The sequence below is a fragment of the Eschrichtius robustus genome, chromosome 8 (genome assembly GCF_028021215.1).
Source record: "Eschrichtius robustus isolate mEscRob2 chromosome 8, mEscRob2.pri, whole genome shotgun sequence".
In the NCBI taxonomy this organism is placed as follows: Eukaryota; Metazoa; Chordata; class Mammalia; order Artiodactyla; family Eschrichtiidae; genus Eschrichtius; species Eschrichtius robustus.
The window spans coordinates 56467521-56481031 of record NC_090831.1 but is presented as its reverse complement, the minus strand read 5'-3'; the positions used below and the strand labels follow the sequence as shown (position 1 = coordinate 56481031).

The 13511-nt window shown below is 34.6% G+C and overlaps 1 protein-coding gene across 2 annotated transcripts in view; it reads left to right on the top strand.

The window, feature by feature from the left end:
* ITGB8 (integrin subunit beta 8) overlaps positions 1–10263 on the top strand; it is a 95206-nt gene extending 84943 nt beyond the window's left edge. For both annotated transcript variants that reach the window (XM_068550522.1, XM_068550523.1), the window contains exons 11-14: positions 479–704; positions 1980–2086; positions 5085–5248; positions 5345–10263. In XM_068550522.1, coding sequence (XP_068406623.1) covers positions 479–704; positions 1980–2086; positions 5085–5248; positions 5345–5467 — 620 coding nt within the window. In that variant the 3' untranslated portion in view covers positions 5468–10263. The remainder of the gene's footprint in view (positions 1–478; positions 705–1979; positions 2087–5084; positions 5249–5344) is intronic.
* Positions 10264–13511: the final 3248 nt, after the last annotated feature.

Below are 13511 nucleotides of genomic sequence, written 5' to 3'. Positions count from 1 at the left end.
GCACTTAAAAGGGTTTGCCAAATAGACCTTCAAAGTTATCCCAGGCCCTGAGCAATAATGAGTGACTAAGAGAAAAAATTATGGAAGCTATTCATAAAATACCCCTGTTTTTCAAATTTCAAATCAGACAACATTACGTCAGCCTCTGTAGCTTTTTTATATTTGTGTCTTTTTAATTTAAAACTGAATGTACAGCGACCTTCATTCAGGTAGTTGGGCAGCCACTGCGGCAGGGCAGAATTCACAATTGTCAGCACAATAGATTAGCATGGGGAGATTATCTACAATAGAACAGCTTTGAAAATAGACACTCCTAAGTCCTGGCATTGTTTATGTCAGACAAATAGAAAGTGATGCTGTTTCTATTCACTTGACTGTCAGTGTGTCTCCATGGAGATGGAAGGGGAATTCATGTTTGGAAATGCTTCACAAAGTCAGTGACCTCAATAACTTAGGTCTTGGAGTGTCTCTGTTGCAGGGCATGGAGAGTGTGAGGCAGGCAAATGCCAGTGCTTCAGGGGCTGGGAAGGGGATCGGTGCCAGTGCCCATCAGCATCTGCCCAGCACTGTGTCAATCCAAAAGGCCAAGTGTGTAGTGGAAGAGGCACATGTGTATGTGGCAGGTGTGAGTGCACCGATCCCAGGAGCATCGGCCGCTTCTGTGAACATTGTCCCACATGTCACACAGCCTGCAATGAAAACTGGTATGTGTTTCCTGATTCCAAACATACATAAAGCAGTCCTTCATTATATTCATGTTCGACCTTTTCTATTTTGCCTACCTTAACCTAAAAGTTGCCGGATCTTCTCCAGATAAATTGTTATCATCACGCTAAAAAAGAACTGAATGAGGAATTTAGGAATTAGAAGACTTAGATTCCAATCTTTGGCCATGCATGAGACTTTATCTAGGTATTCACTGTCTTTTTTGAAATAGGTTTGTTTTTTTTTTTAAAGAATAATATTCAGTGTTCATAAAGGTTCATTGGGGTTTTTTTCCCCAGCTTTTTTGAGATATAATTGACATATAACCTCGTGTAAGTTTAAGATGTACGATGTGATGATTTAGGGGCTGCCTGCTTCCCAACTTACTATTAATTAGCTGTTTGATCTAGGGCAAGATTTTTTAAATTCTTTGTGCCTCAGTTTCGTGATATTAAAAGTGAGGATAATAATAATACCGTGGTATAATTCTGTGAAATAATTAAATTAGATGTTCATGCAAAAAATACCTAAACCTTTGTACTTGGTGCATAGTAATCATAGAATAAATGTTAGCTGTTATTATTGTTTTATTTTTATTCTTTTAAAGATAAAGAGTGGTGGCTATGAAGCACTCTAGAAAGAAGTGATGGATAAGTGAAAGGTGATGTTAAATAATGGTGGCATTGTTGTTTTGTGCCAATAATTAATTTTCCAATAACAATTTGAGTCCTGTTCAAAGACCACTACTCAGAATATCACTGTGCCTTACAATTTGTTTTATTCAATTTTTAAAAAGACATTCTCAAGTAAAATTTTTTAAATTATGCATTGTAGGTTATGTAACTCACTAGGAAGATAATGATGGTGTGATGGAGGTATTTCTAATGAACCCAACCAAAATTTGAACTGTATGTTCATTGATAAATTTTTCTAGTAGTATCATAATATTCATCTGCTAAAACATCTGTGCTAGTTGGTTTTGTTTTTGATTTTGCAGTGAGAGTATCTTATTCATTTCCTAGAGATTTTCTTCTCAGTACAGAAAAATCATTATGTTGATTTTATACATTAAAATATTTTAAGTGGTTAGAATGTAACTTTGCCATGGTATTAAATTCAGCCAAGATTACAAATAAACGTCATAGTTTTCTTTCCCAGTTTTACAATTCTGCCGTCCTAAAGCAGTACCCTATTTTATTTTATTTTTTACAGAAAATACTACAGGCTACAACCTTTTAAAAATTAAATGTTTTTACTTCTGTTTCCCCTTACAGGAATTGTGTGCAATGCCTTCACCCTCACAATCTGTCTCAAGCTATACTTGATCGGTGTAAAACCTCATGTACTCTCAAGGAACAGCATTATGTGGACCAAACATCAGGTAAACAAAAGGTTAATAATCAAAGTACTGAAGAGTATCTGTAGAGAATCATATTCCCCAATAAGGCTCATAATCTACCATCCTAAAGAAAGAACTAACTGCTTCAATGTTTTCAACCTCCAAGAAATAGTGCTCTATAAAACCAGCTGAGGATATTTGCCATGGTATGGCTGAATTGTTAGATCTCCCTCCTAACAATTAAACTACCATCTCAACTACCCAGCTAAATTTGCATGCTGTGCACCTCCATGGAAGTATACCAAACAGATTTTCTAGAGAGACCTCAGTGAGCCAAGAATAGGATTCTCCTAGGTAGAGTCCATTTCACCCTTAGAGACAAGGTCTATGGAGCCATCATTACCCTTCACAATCCAAACTTGCTTCCATTTATAACCTTGCTCATGTCAAACGAACATTTACTTTCATGTTTCAGGTGACGCCAAAAAATTCTAAGTAGCAATGATCTGCTTTTGCAAAGTACATAATTTCAAAAGGGCCATTCCTCCCTGATAATTTTCATTCTGATATCAATACAATTTAGGGGTGAATGAATATAAAGATGGCACAATGGAAAGGGTATGGAAATTTTAATCTGAAGACCTTAGCTTAAGGCATGTCTCCTGACACTAGTAGCTAAGAAATATCAGCCCTCTTACAAAATTTCACTGAGCCTCAGTTTCCTCATCTGTAAAATGGAGATAATAATACCAATCTCAAAGAGTTGCGTGGATTAAATGAGCCAGTGAACATGAAAAAATTTTTCAGTTAAAAGATGATATATGAATGGAAGAAACATGTGAAAGCTGTGTTCAAAGATCATTTTGGACAAAAGTTCATTAGAACCCAAAAGCCAGCACCCCATTTTGTTCAGGTTTAAGGTGTTAAACTATATAAGAATTAGAAATGAAGCTGGAAATCATGTATTCATTGAAAATGTTCCTACTGCTACTCCTATTTCTAGTCTTTCCTCTAACCTGTAAGAATAATTCCAGGTCTTAGAGAGATTGCACAGGAGAATAAACTTTCTCCATAGTTTTGTTTCCCTCTCCCCTCACATCCACACTAACCTTAGCCCATAATAAATTTGGCTTTGAAAAGAGCCCATGTGCTGCCAGCTGGGGCTGCAGCAATCACACCCCAAAGCCAAGTGCCTTTTCTAATAAATAGAGCCCTTATTGTCAACATGTAATTTATTATGTTAAGGAAACAAACCTATTCTGACCTAAGTGTGGTTACAAAAACTATTCCCTTAAAGCTCCTTAGGAAAAGTCCTTGCTTGACCTAAACTAAGAAAAGAGGCATGGCCAGGGCTAAATTTTTGGCTCTCCAAATTTAAAAATGCATGCAGATTTGAGCCCCAAAAATGTCCTCCATCCTAACCCATTAGAAATATTTGTAAAATGTATTAGTAGCTAGGGGGCTACCCTCTCCTTCACAACTATTGTGCAAGGAGAGGGAAAGGGCATTTGTTAGCCACCTCTATTATCTATCCACTTGATCACACTTAAAGGGTGTTCTTTTGGTCTTTCTGGCTAAGCTCCTACTAGGCAAGAAGCCATTAAGTGAGATCAAGCCATGTGCCACCTTAGCTGATTAAGTATTCTAAGTCAGCCAAGGGAAATGAAAGGCCTGCATGTCACAAACCTGGGCACCACCAAGGGTACCACTTTTGAATAGAGCATCTTGGATTCTCTCTGCGTGTGAGACCATAACAAAGGGAGACTTGCACTTGCATTTGGTGCTTCTATTCCAGTTAGTAGTCCTCCAGCCTCCTTTTAGCATTCCTTTCAAGGAACCTTATCATTATGACCAAGAGAAAACTGGCTCTAAGTCTTCCCACTTAGAGAAGAGCCCTTGTTACTGAATTCTTGGCGTATTCAGAGCAATGCTTGGTCATCCCTGGGATTTCAGACACAAATCACTCATGACTGACTGTTCTTCTAAGCCTTGGCAGGTCCCCTCCCAAAAGGCATTCTCAAGGAGACCTTCAGACAGTTAGGTGAAGTCCCCAAAGTCTGGAGGATGCACGGAAAACACATGCTTCTTTAGGCCAGGAGGTAATTTTGTGAGTGTGGGGCAGCTGGTGAGTTCTGTGGAGTACTTGTGTATTATGCAACCATGTTCCTCTTAGATTAGGGTAATACCTCTGGCAGCCACAGAGCCTGCAGACTTTGCAACTAGACTTTGCCAAAGGTCTAGGGCTAAAACAGAGACCTAGAATGCCCCTCCTCTTAATGCAGCATTTCCTTTTCCAGCTAGTAATTATCTGTTCTTGAAAAAACAAAAAGCGGAATTTTTAGAAGCAAAATAGGATAGATTTGGTTAACAGACAAGTAAAAAATAAATTAATAACAATTGAGGAAAGAGATTTGGGTATTGTCCCAAATTACACACTCCCATTTCCTGGAGAAGCTATGCGTAATAATAACGAAAACTTACACTGCAGTTTCAAAGGAAATATTTATTCATCTATTAGAGTAGTACTGATTTTAGCTTCTGCAGATGTTTACTTTATTTTCCATTACTGATGTGTAACAAATGAGGAGTAAGCATAACAAGAAAAACATACGTTAATGCACGGAGCTGTTAAATAATTTTTTAAATCCTATTTTCCACTTAGTGATCCACACCACACCAAAAAAACTGTCCCTCTCTCTGTCATGGATAAAATTATATTTGGTTAAGGGATTTGGACATATTCCAGTTAGTACAAATAAAGAATCAAGCTGCAAAGAAATAATCTTATTGAATACCTTAATTGTGGCTATTCTCCAAAGGAGAGTTTTCTGTTGAAAAGATTTTAATAATAAATGTGTAATAATAATTAGTTTACTTCTTGAATCAACAATGGCAGTCCTCTATTTTGAAAATGTAGATTTGCAAATATCTCTGATCCTACTGAGATGATGAACATTATTTACTTCTAACATTATTGTTAGAATCCTTTGATTTACTCATTCCAGTTTTTTAAACCATTTATTTGTTTGTTTCTTTACAGAATGTTTCTCTAGCCCAAGCTATTTGAGGATATTTTTCATCATCTTCATAGTTACATTCTTGATTGGGTTGCTTAAAGTCCTTATTATTAGACAGGTGATACTACAATGGAATAGTAATAAAATTAAGTCCTCGGCAGATTACAGGGTGTCAGCCTCAAAAAAGGTCAGTGAATTCTAAAAAAGAAATACTTTCAGTATGTTATTGTCTACTTTCAATATTTAGGCACTTAATTAATGATAATATTTCCTCTCCATCAAGGACAAGTTGATTCTGCAAGGCGTTTGCACAAGAGCAGTAACCTACCGACGTGAGAAACCTGAAGAAATAAAAATGGACATTAGCAAACTAAACGCTCATGAAACTTTCAGGTGCAACTTCTAAAAAGATTAAAAAGTACTTTATGGGAAACTGGATTTTTAATGATCGCTCCTAAAAATTATTATTATAAAATAATAATTTTATAAGTCACAGGAGGAGATAAATTTTCTAGATCATGCCAGTTGCTGGTTGTCCACTCAAATGAAGACTGACAAGCATCCTCATCATCATGTGACTCACACTGCTGCTGAATTCTTCAGAGAAAAATGTGTCTTACTACTGTTTGATACTAGTGTCATTGTAGCACTTTACTGTAATATATAACTTATTTAGATCAGCATAGAATGTAGATCATCTGAAGAGCACTGATTACACTTTACAGGTACCCGCCATTTCTACACTTCCCAGAGAGACAATGCTGTGAGATAGTTTTGGCATTGTGTCACTACAAGGGTACAGTAATCCCTGCACCAAACATGCAGATGAAAAAGTAATAAGGCAATTATACTAATGTTGCCAAAAACTTCAACAATTGGCAGTGAATAGACAAGAACAGATAGATGAGTAAATGATTAGTGTTTCACTCATTCAAGAGATGAACAGATAAAACCTTAACCTTGAGGGATATTGCTTTCGAAACTAGTTTTATGCATGTGTGTTTGTTTTCTTCTTTTACAAGATGGATACTAATTCTAACATTCTTTCCTCTTTGCCTTTATATTTTGGTTTTCTTTCTTACAGGATAAGTTTATATAATGTCACAGATGACTGGATTAAATAAGTGCTAAGTTACTACTGCCATAAAACCTAATAATAATACAACGTCACTTTATTAGAATACTTTTAAAAGCTGAACATTTACTAAGGGACACTTCAAGTAACATCAAAATTTGAACAGCTTCGTTGTGTGCAGATGTGGAGTTTTATATCTTCTTACCTGGTAAACTGGATGGATTATTTCACCATTTCATTTGTCTAATCATCAGGTTGAAATTCACGAGATATTTAGAAACTCTGCAAAGTTTCTAAGCAAAGCACCACACTTTTGAGTCTTCTCCAATATTTATTCCAAGTAGATAATAGCATTTTTCAAATTAAAAGCTAAATTAAGCTATATTCTTTTTGCCCTTCAATGCAGTCTAAGGACATTCTTTCTTTGAATCACCTCAACCCTACTCACCAGAATTCTAAAAGTACACAACTGGAGGAGGATAGACAGTATCTTAGAAATAAGCTCATTCACTCTTGTAGTTAGTCAGAGAACTGAGGCTCAGCAAGTTTAAATGACTTCTCAAAAACCCCTAAGTGACCAAGTAGCAACATTCAAAGAGAACTTTTTTCTTATTGCCAGGCCAGTGTTCATTGAACAGTGTCATACTACCTCTTGAATCTTTAAAATAATCAATTGGCAAGTATTTTTAGATGTGATTTACTGAAGTCTTAAGTATAAGAAAATTTCAAAACAAAGCAGAAAAAAGTAATTCAAACAGAATTGTCCATGGTTGGCTTCCAGTCTATCTGCTAATCAGCTTCTAAGAGACTGCAAAATAGCCTAACTAGAGGGAAGTCCATTCACACCATAGCCTGTGTGAACGGCGCCCCCTGGAGTTGTGCAGTGCTCAGTGCTCAGCCAGAGAGCTTGATACAGAGGCCATGAACTTTTATCCTCCCCAACAGGAACTTCATCACAATTACCATATCCTTACAGACTTATTCAGTCTGATTTTATTGGCTAAAAGTCCAACAGTCCTGTATGCAGTACAGAGCTTTGCCTATGACAACTAAGGAATTTATTTTAAATTCCTTTAAAATGTCTTCTTATAATCAGCTTCCCAGACTTTCTGTCTTCCAGCACTTGAGTTAAAGTGCCAGATATTTGCATTTCGATGAAGACTAAATCCCACTCCATATTCTACCCTAAAGAGGATTTAAAAACATATAATAAGTTGTTCTGCAGCCAACAAACACAGTAACTCCATCAGCCGTCCCCTGCAGCCAAGCAATTATGATGCTAGGTTGAACTGTATTTCTTTCCCCAAATGAGAAATCAGCGGCATTGACATAATTCAGTACTGTGACTCACTTATGTAAAATACCTTTGATCACCAAGGATAATGCAAAACTTCTTTTTGCAGCATGCCTGTCACAGCATCCTTTTTAAAAAAGAAAATAAATGGATACTTGACAGCCCTCAAAAAGGAGAAAGTGGAAAATATCCATTCATTGAAATGCTGAAAATTTTAAAATTTTAAAACATTATGATGTTCATAAGCTAATTTCTATGAGGGCTGAGTTATCCAAAATAGCATAATAAAATGAAATTCTTAAAATAAAGGGATATATATTTTGACACTCTCACTAGTTTGCATTAATTTATAGTGGAACAAGGCTCTTCTCATAGGAAGGGACAAACTTTCTGATAGGCAGTTCAATGCTAGATGATGACTGCAGTTATGCTTGTGATGTCTTGTGCTTTCCTTTTTTACTTAAAGGTCTAATTCTTAAAAGATTTTAGAGCTTATATTTACTTGAATAATTGACATTTTCCTTGTGAGAAAAGAATTAATATTTGACTAGCTAGAATTAATTAAAAGTTAAGGGAAAACAGGGTATTTTTAGATTAAATAATTTATGTAAATAAAGCCTATTTTCAACTAATATGAACACAGGAGCCTTTTGAGATTCACTGATATTAAATACGAGTTATGAAACTTTAAATGATTAACAAAGTTAAGAACTTCAACAACACTTTTGGTACGACAGCATTTCTGTGCCCTAAAGTATTTCATGATTTAGAAATGTGCCATATATGCACTACAATATAACTGTATGCATTTTACTTCTCTGGGGATATCTTTACACTGCAGTGTACATGCATTTATAAGCATCTGATATCTTTTTTTTTTTTTGAAATTTATTAATATTTATGAAGTCTCAGACATTCTCTGAAAGACTCAGAAATTCACTAAAACTCTGATTATGTCCTAAATGTTTAATTTAGCTTTGGTTTATAAAGATAAAAAAAAAAAATCTAAGGTTAAACAGAATAGATTTCTCTGGAGGCAAATTTTTCAAAATTCAAAATTAAAATTAGTGGATGCATCAGATGCAACACTTCACTAAAGAATAAACTTCAAATGTTTTTAATATACACTTAATCTCTATTGAAGATATTCTTATGTATGACAATGGGCATCTATAAGATGTTGAAATATGATTATGATGGACTATGAAAACGTTTCTCCTTAGAATTATGTTCCTCCTGGTACCTGATATAGTAAGTTAAACGCAATGGCTTTTCCTTCCTTTCCTTACTCCTGTTCTTTTCTACTCATTTTTCCTAAGAGAGTGCCCTAAAACTTCAAGCTCAATAAGCCTAATTGTGAAAAATAACTGACTGTAATGGTATAATGAAGTTCTTCATTTCCATACATCTCTTAATGATTTTAAAACTTATTTGAATCTATGCACCTGAACAAAGACTCATTAAAAACTAAGAATTTTAAATTTTTACAACTGTTCGACTTCTTTCAATTTTAAAGGATTTGAGGTCTATATATTTTAATAAAAGTATCAAGTGAAATACAACCACTTGGGAGTTCAATCATGTGCATATTATATTGTTTTATTTACTCTTAACATTTAATTTACAACTATCCTTATTTATATCGACCTTAAGAACTCCACTTCATGCAATGCAAACTGAGATATATTTTGAAAGAAATATAAAACTAGCATTCTTTCAGATCACTTCCCTTTTCTCTTATAATTCCTCAATGGTAAATTTATTATGGGTAACTAATTATACGTGTTCATATTTCATTAATTCTAAGACATCCACTTTTTAATTTAACATCTCTAAATGTATCTTGCAGTTGTTGACCTCTTAGATGCAGTGTTTGAAGTTTTGCTTAAATAAACATTATACTAATTTATCTTTAACCAAATGTTCATGGGTATAAGGACATTCATTTTTGTATAAATATTTAATAACACATTTATGATAACATGTGAAGTCAGTTTTCAGTACATCTGGATCACATACAACTCAACATGGAGCCTAACCATCTGATTATGAGTTCAGATCCTGTAGACCTTTAGGTTATAAAAGCTCTTTCAGCCTCCTACTTATGCTTTATGCTAGTGGCTACAATTTCAGCGAACCCTAACCTAACTGACAAGAATGAGTGAGTTTCTCCAAGGTTTGTTAACAAATTTTTATTCTTTCTATTACTTCCTAAATAATACTTGCATATGATCATCTCACTTTTAGACAGAATTAACTGGAAAAATATTACATAAAACCATCATATTTAGATTTAGATTTTGCATATTTAGGTTTTGCAGCATCTTGTATGTCATATGTCAATGACAGGAGAAAAATATGGTATAACCAATCAGTGTTGTAGGAAAACTTTCCCTTCAAGTTCTCCTACATTTTTATTCTTTATCATTTCTGTTCTTTTGTTTGACTTTTTTCTTTGGCTCTGATAAATTCACCTTAAGCCCATGTAATGACTGTCATAAAACTGCATATTTAAATTATTTGACTTATATGAAACAATTGTTCAGCTATCTGGGCAGCTGTTAATGAAATATCTGAGAGTAATAACACTACTCTTTTATTTACCTGGATTACTTTCCCACAAAAATTTACCTTTGTAAGCTAACTCTATTAATCAGGTTTCTAACCTCCATAACCTATTTCAGTTAAAATCATCTAATCCAACAATAAAAAAAACCCAAAACACTGCAGTCATCAAGGGTGGAAAATGTATGACTTGTGTAAAAAATCTTTACTAACTTTACACTGTACAACAGATAAATGTGATTTTGATAACAATTCCACACAATAAGTATGGCACATAGATTTTATTAATATTGAATATAAAATATTTTAAATCTAAATTAAAATATAAATTTGCACATATTAATATAGAAATTCATTTGGTGTATATTTAACATAACTTTAAAACCACTTTACATTTACCAGCTACTTCATTAAAGTTTTTTAAATGTCTGCAAAAAAATTAGAAATGTTTTTAAATTTCAGTAATATAACCTATGTGTTTCATTTAAGTCCTGCCTTTGTAGAAAAAATTTTTTTAATATAGAGTGTATTTTTAAATTAAAATATTTGAATATAAAATAGTTCTAAGAAAGAAACTATTTCTCATTAAGCAAGTTTCTTATTGTTTCTGGCTTTGAATTATACATAAATTTAAATTGCCTTAAATGACATAGAAGATTGGGGAATACGATAATTTCACATTGTATACTATGAGCCTGTTCATATAATTCTGATTGACTACTAACTTTGGTTTATGTATTTATTAAAGAGCTGACACTGTAGTTTGTTGTGAGATGTTTATTTTTATAACAGAGCTTATAACAGTTATGACAAGGCATTTAATTAATGCATCATTCTGTTTAAAAGTAGGTGTTAACCAATATGCAATTCTATGTTTTAAAATAAAAATGTAAAGATCTAAGTATGCACAGAATGCTTCTTTATTTCTTATTGTGTGCTACATGAGTCTCAGCACTGCCAGACAATAGTATATTGTCACACAAGGAAATGTAATAACATTCATACATGGTCATTGGTAGAGGACATTACATAATTCCAAAAAGCTACTACTTCTGGAAAACTGTAGAGCCAATGATAAAGATGTGAGGCCATCCTAATTCCTCTATTTCCCTTCAATAGCCACCCAATGGTGAAAGCAGAAGGAATATCCTAATTACAAAAACTGAAAAATTAGCTAAAAGAGAAATTAGGCTTTTTCTAGCAGACAAAGGCTTCTACCATCACCTTGATACAAACATAACATGTTCATAATCTTCAACTGCACATTCTCCAGAACCATATTTAAACAAGTGAAATTTATGGAGTACCCTTGTGTTGTGATTTTCCTTTATTTAATCTAGTGGAAAAACTAAAGCAGATGAGGGAGCACACTGAAAGTTAAATAAGATATGCAGACAGATTTCCTGTCCTTAAGGAGTTTTAATAGTTTGAAGGAAAGGATATGTGTAGCATACTATAGATAAAAGGGTTTCACTGGAGAGATCAGATGGAAGCTATCAGGAGGTTTAACAAGGCCTTTGTTTTTGAGGATTCATCCCAGTTGGGTTTGGGCTACAGTCTTTCAGGCTCAGAATACTGATTTTGTTATGAGTGTTGTTTGGCCCCATTCTTCCCTTCCCTCTTTAGCAACAGGACTCATACCCTGAGTCTGAATAGAGCACACAGCTGAGACTTAACTACTCAGACTCCTTTGCAGCTAAATGTGGTTACAGGACTAAATGTTGGCCAGTGGGGCAGATGCGAGAGGAACCCAGGATCTAACTTCCCCTTTCCATGTTTTTGCTATCTCGACAATTAGAGGTGTCTTGGCAAAGGAAACCCTGTGCTGAAATATTAAGAGCTTCCGCTTCAGCCAAGAACTGCTCTCCTCAACTGAACCCTGGTAGGGAAACAATCTTTTTAGCTAAACCATTGCATTTGATGGTATAGCAGATATTTTGTACTCTAATGATGTGTTATTTATATAATGGTCTTACTCCTCAGCGATACTAAATACCACTTCTGTCAATTTTTCAAATAAGGAAAACAAGGCACATAGAGGTTAAGCACCGTGTATAAATGAACACAGCCAGTAGGTGGCCAAGGCTGGATTCATAGGCAGATCTGTTTTTCATTCCATAAATGACTGATCATATGTTTTATGAGGATAGATTTTTACTAAGTTAATTAGTTTTACTAGTTTAACTATGTCCTTATGAACCAAAAAAACGTGCAATAAATAAAGTTGAGGAGCTAATATATGTGCAGAAACACTACACAGGAAGAAGTGAACGGAACTTAAAAATGAAAAACAAATGCAAGAAACATTTAACAAGGACGTAGAAGAACTAAAGAGGAACCAAGCAATGATGAAAAACACAATAAATGAAATTAAAAATACTCTAGATGGGATCAATAGCAGAATAACTGAGGCAGAAGAAAGGATAAGTGACCTGGAAGATAAAATGGTGGAAATAACTACTGCAGAGCAGGATAAAGAAAAAAGAATGAAAAGAACTGAGGACAGTCTCAGAGACCTCTGGGACAACATTAAACGCACCAACATTCGAATTATAGGGGTCCCAGAAGAAGAAGAGAAAAAGAAAGGGACTGAGAAAATATTTGAAGAGATTATAGTTGAAAACTTCCCTAATATGGGAAAGGAAATAGTTAATCAAGTCCTGGAAGCACAGAGAGTCCCATACAGGATAAATCCAAGGAGAAACACGCCAAGACAACATATTAATCAAACTGTCAAAAATTAAATATAAGGAAAACATATTAAAGGCAGCAAGGGAAAAAACAGCAAATAACACACAAGGGAATCCCCATAAGGTTAACATCTGATCTTTCACCAGAAACTCTGCAAGCCAGAAGGGAGTGGCAGGATATACTTAAAGTGATGAAGGAGAAAAACCTACAACCAAGATTACTCTACCCAGCAAGGATCTCATTCAGATCTGATGGAGAAATTAAAAACTTTACAGACAAGCAAAAGCTGAGAGAGTTCAGCACCACCAAACCAGCTTTACAACAAATGCTAAGGGAACTTCTCTAGGCAAGAAACACAAGAGAAGGAAAACACCTACAATAACAAACCCAAAATATTTAAGAAAATGGGAATAGGACCATACATATCGATAATTACCTTGAATGTAAATGGATTAAATGCTCCCACCAAAAGACACAGGCTGGCTGAATGGATACAAAAACAAGACCCATATATATGCTGTCTACAAGAGACCCACTTCAGACCTAGAGACACATACAGACTGAAAGTGAGGGGATGGAAAAAGATATTACATGCAAATGGAAATCAAAAGAAAGCTGGAGTAGCAATTCTCATGTCAGACAAAATAGACTTTAAAATAAAGACTATTACAAAAGACAAAGAAGGACACTATATAATGATCAAGGGATCGATCCAAGAGGAAGGTATAACAATTGTAAATATTTATGCACCCAACATAGGAGCACCTCAATACATAAGGCAAATACTAACAGCCATAAAAGGGGAAATCGACAGCAACACAATCA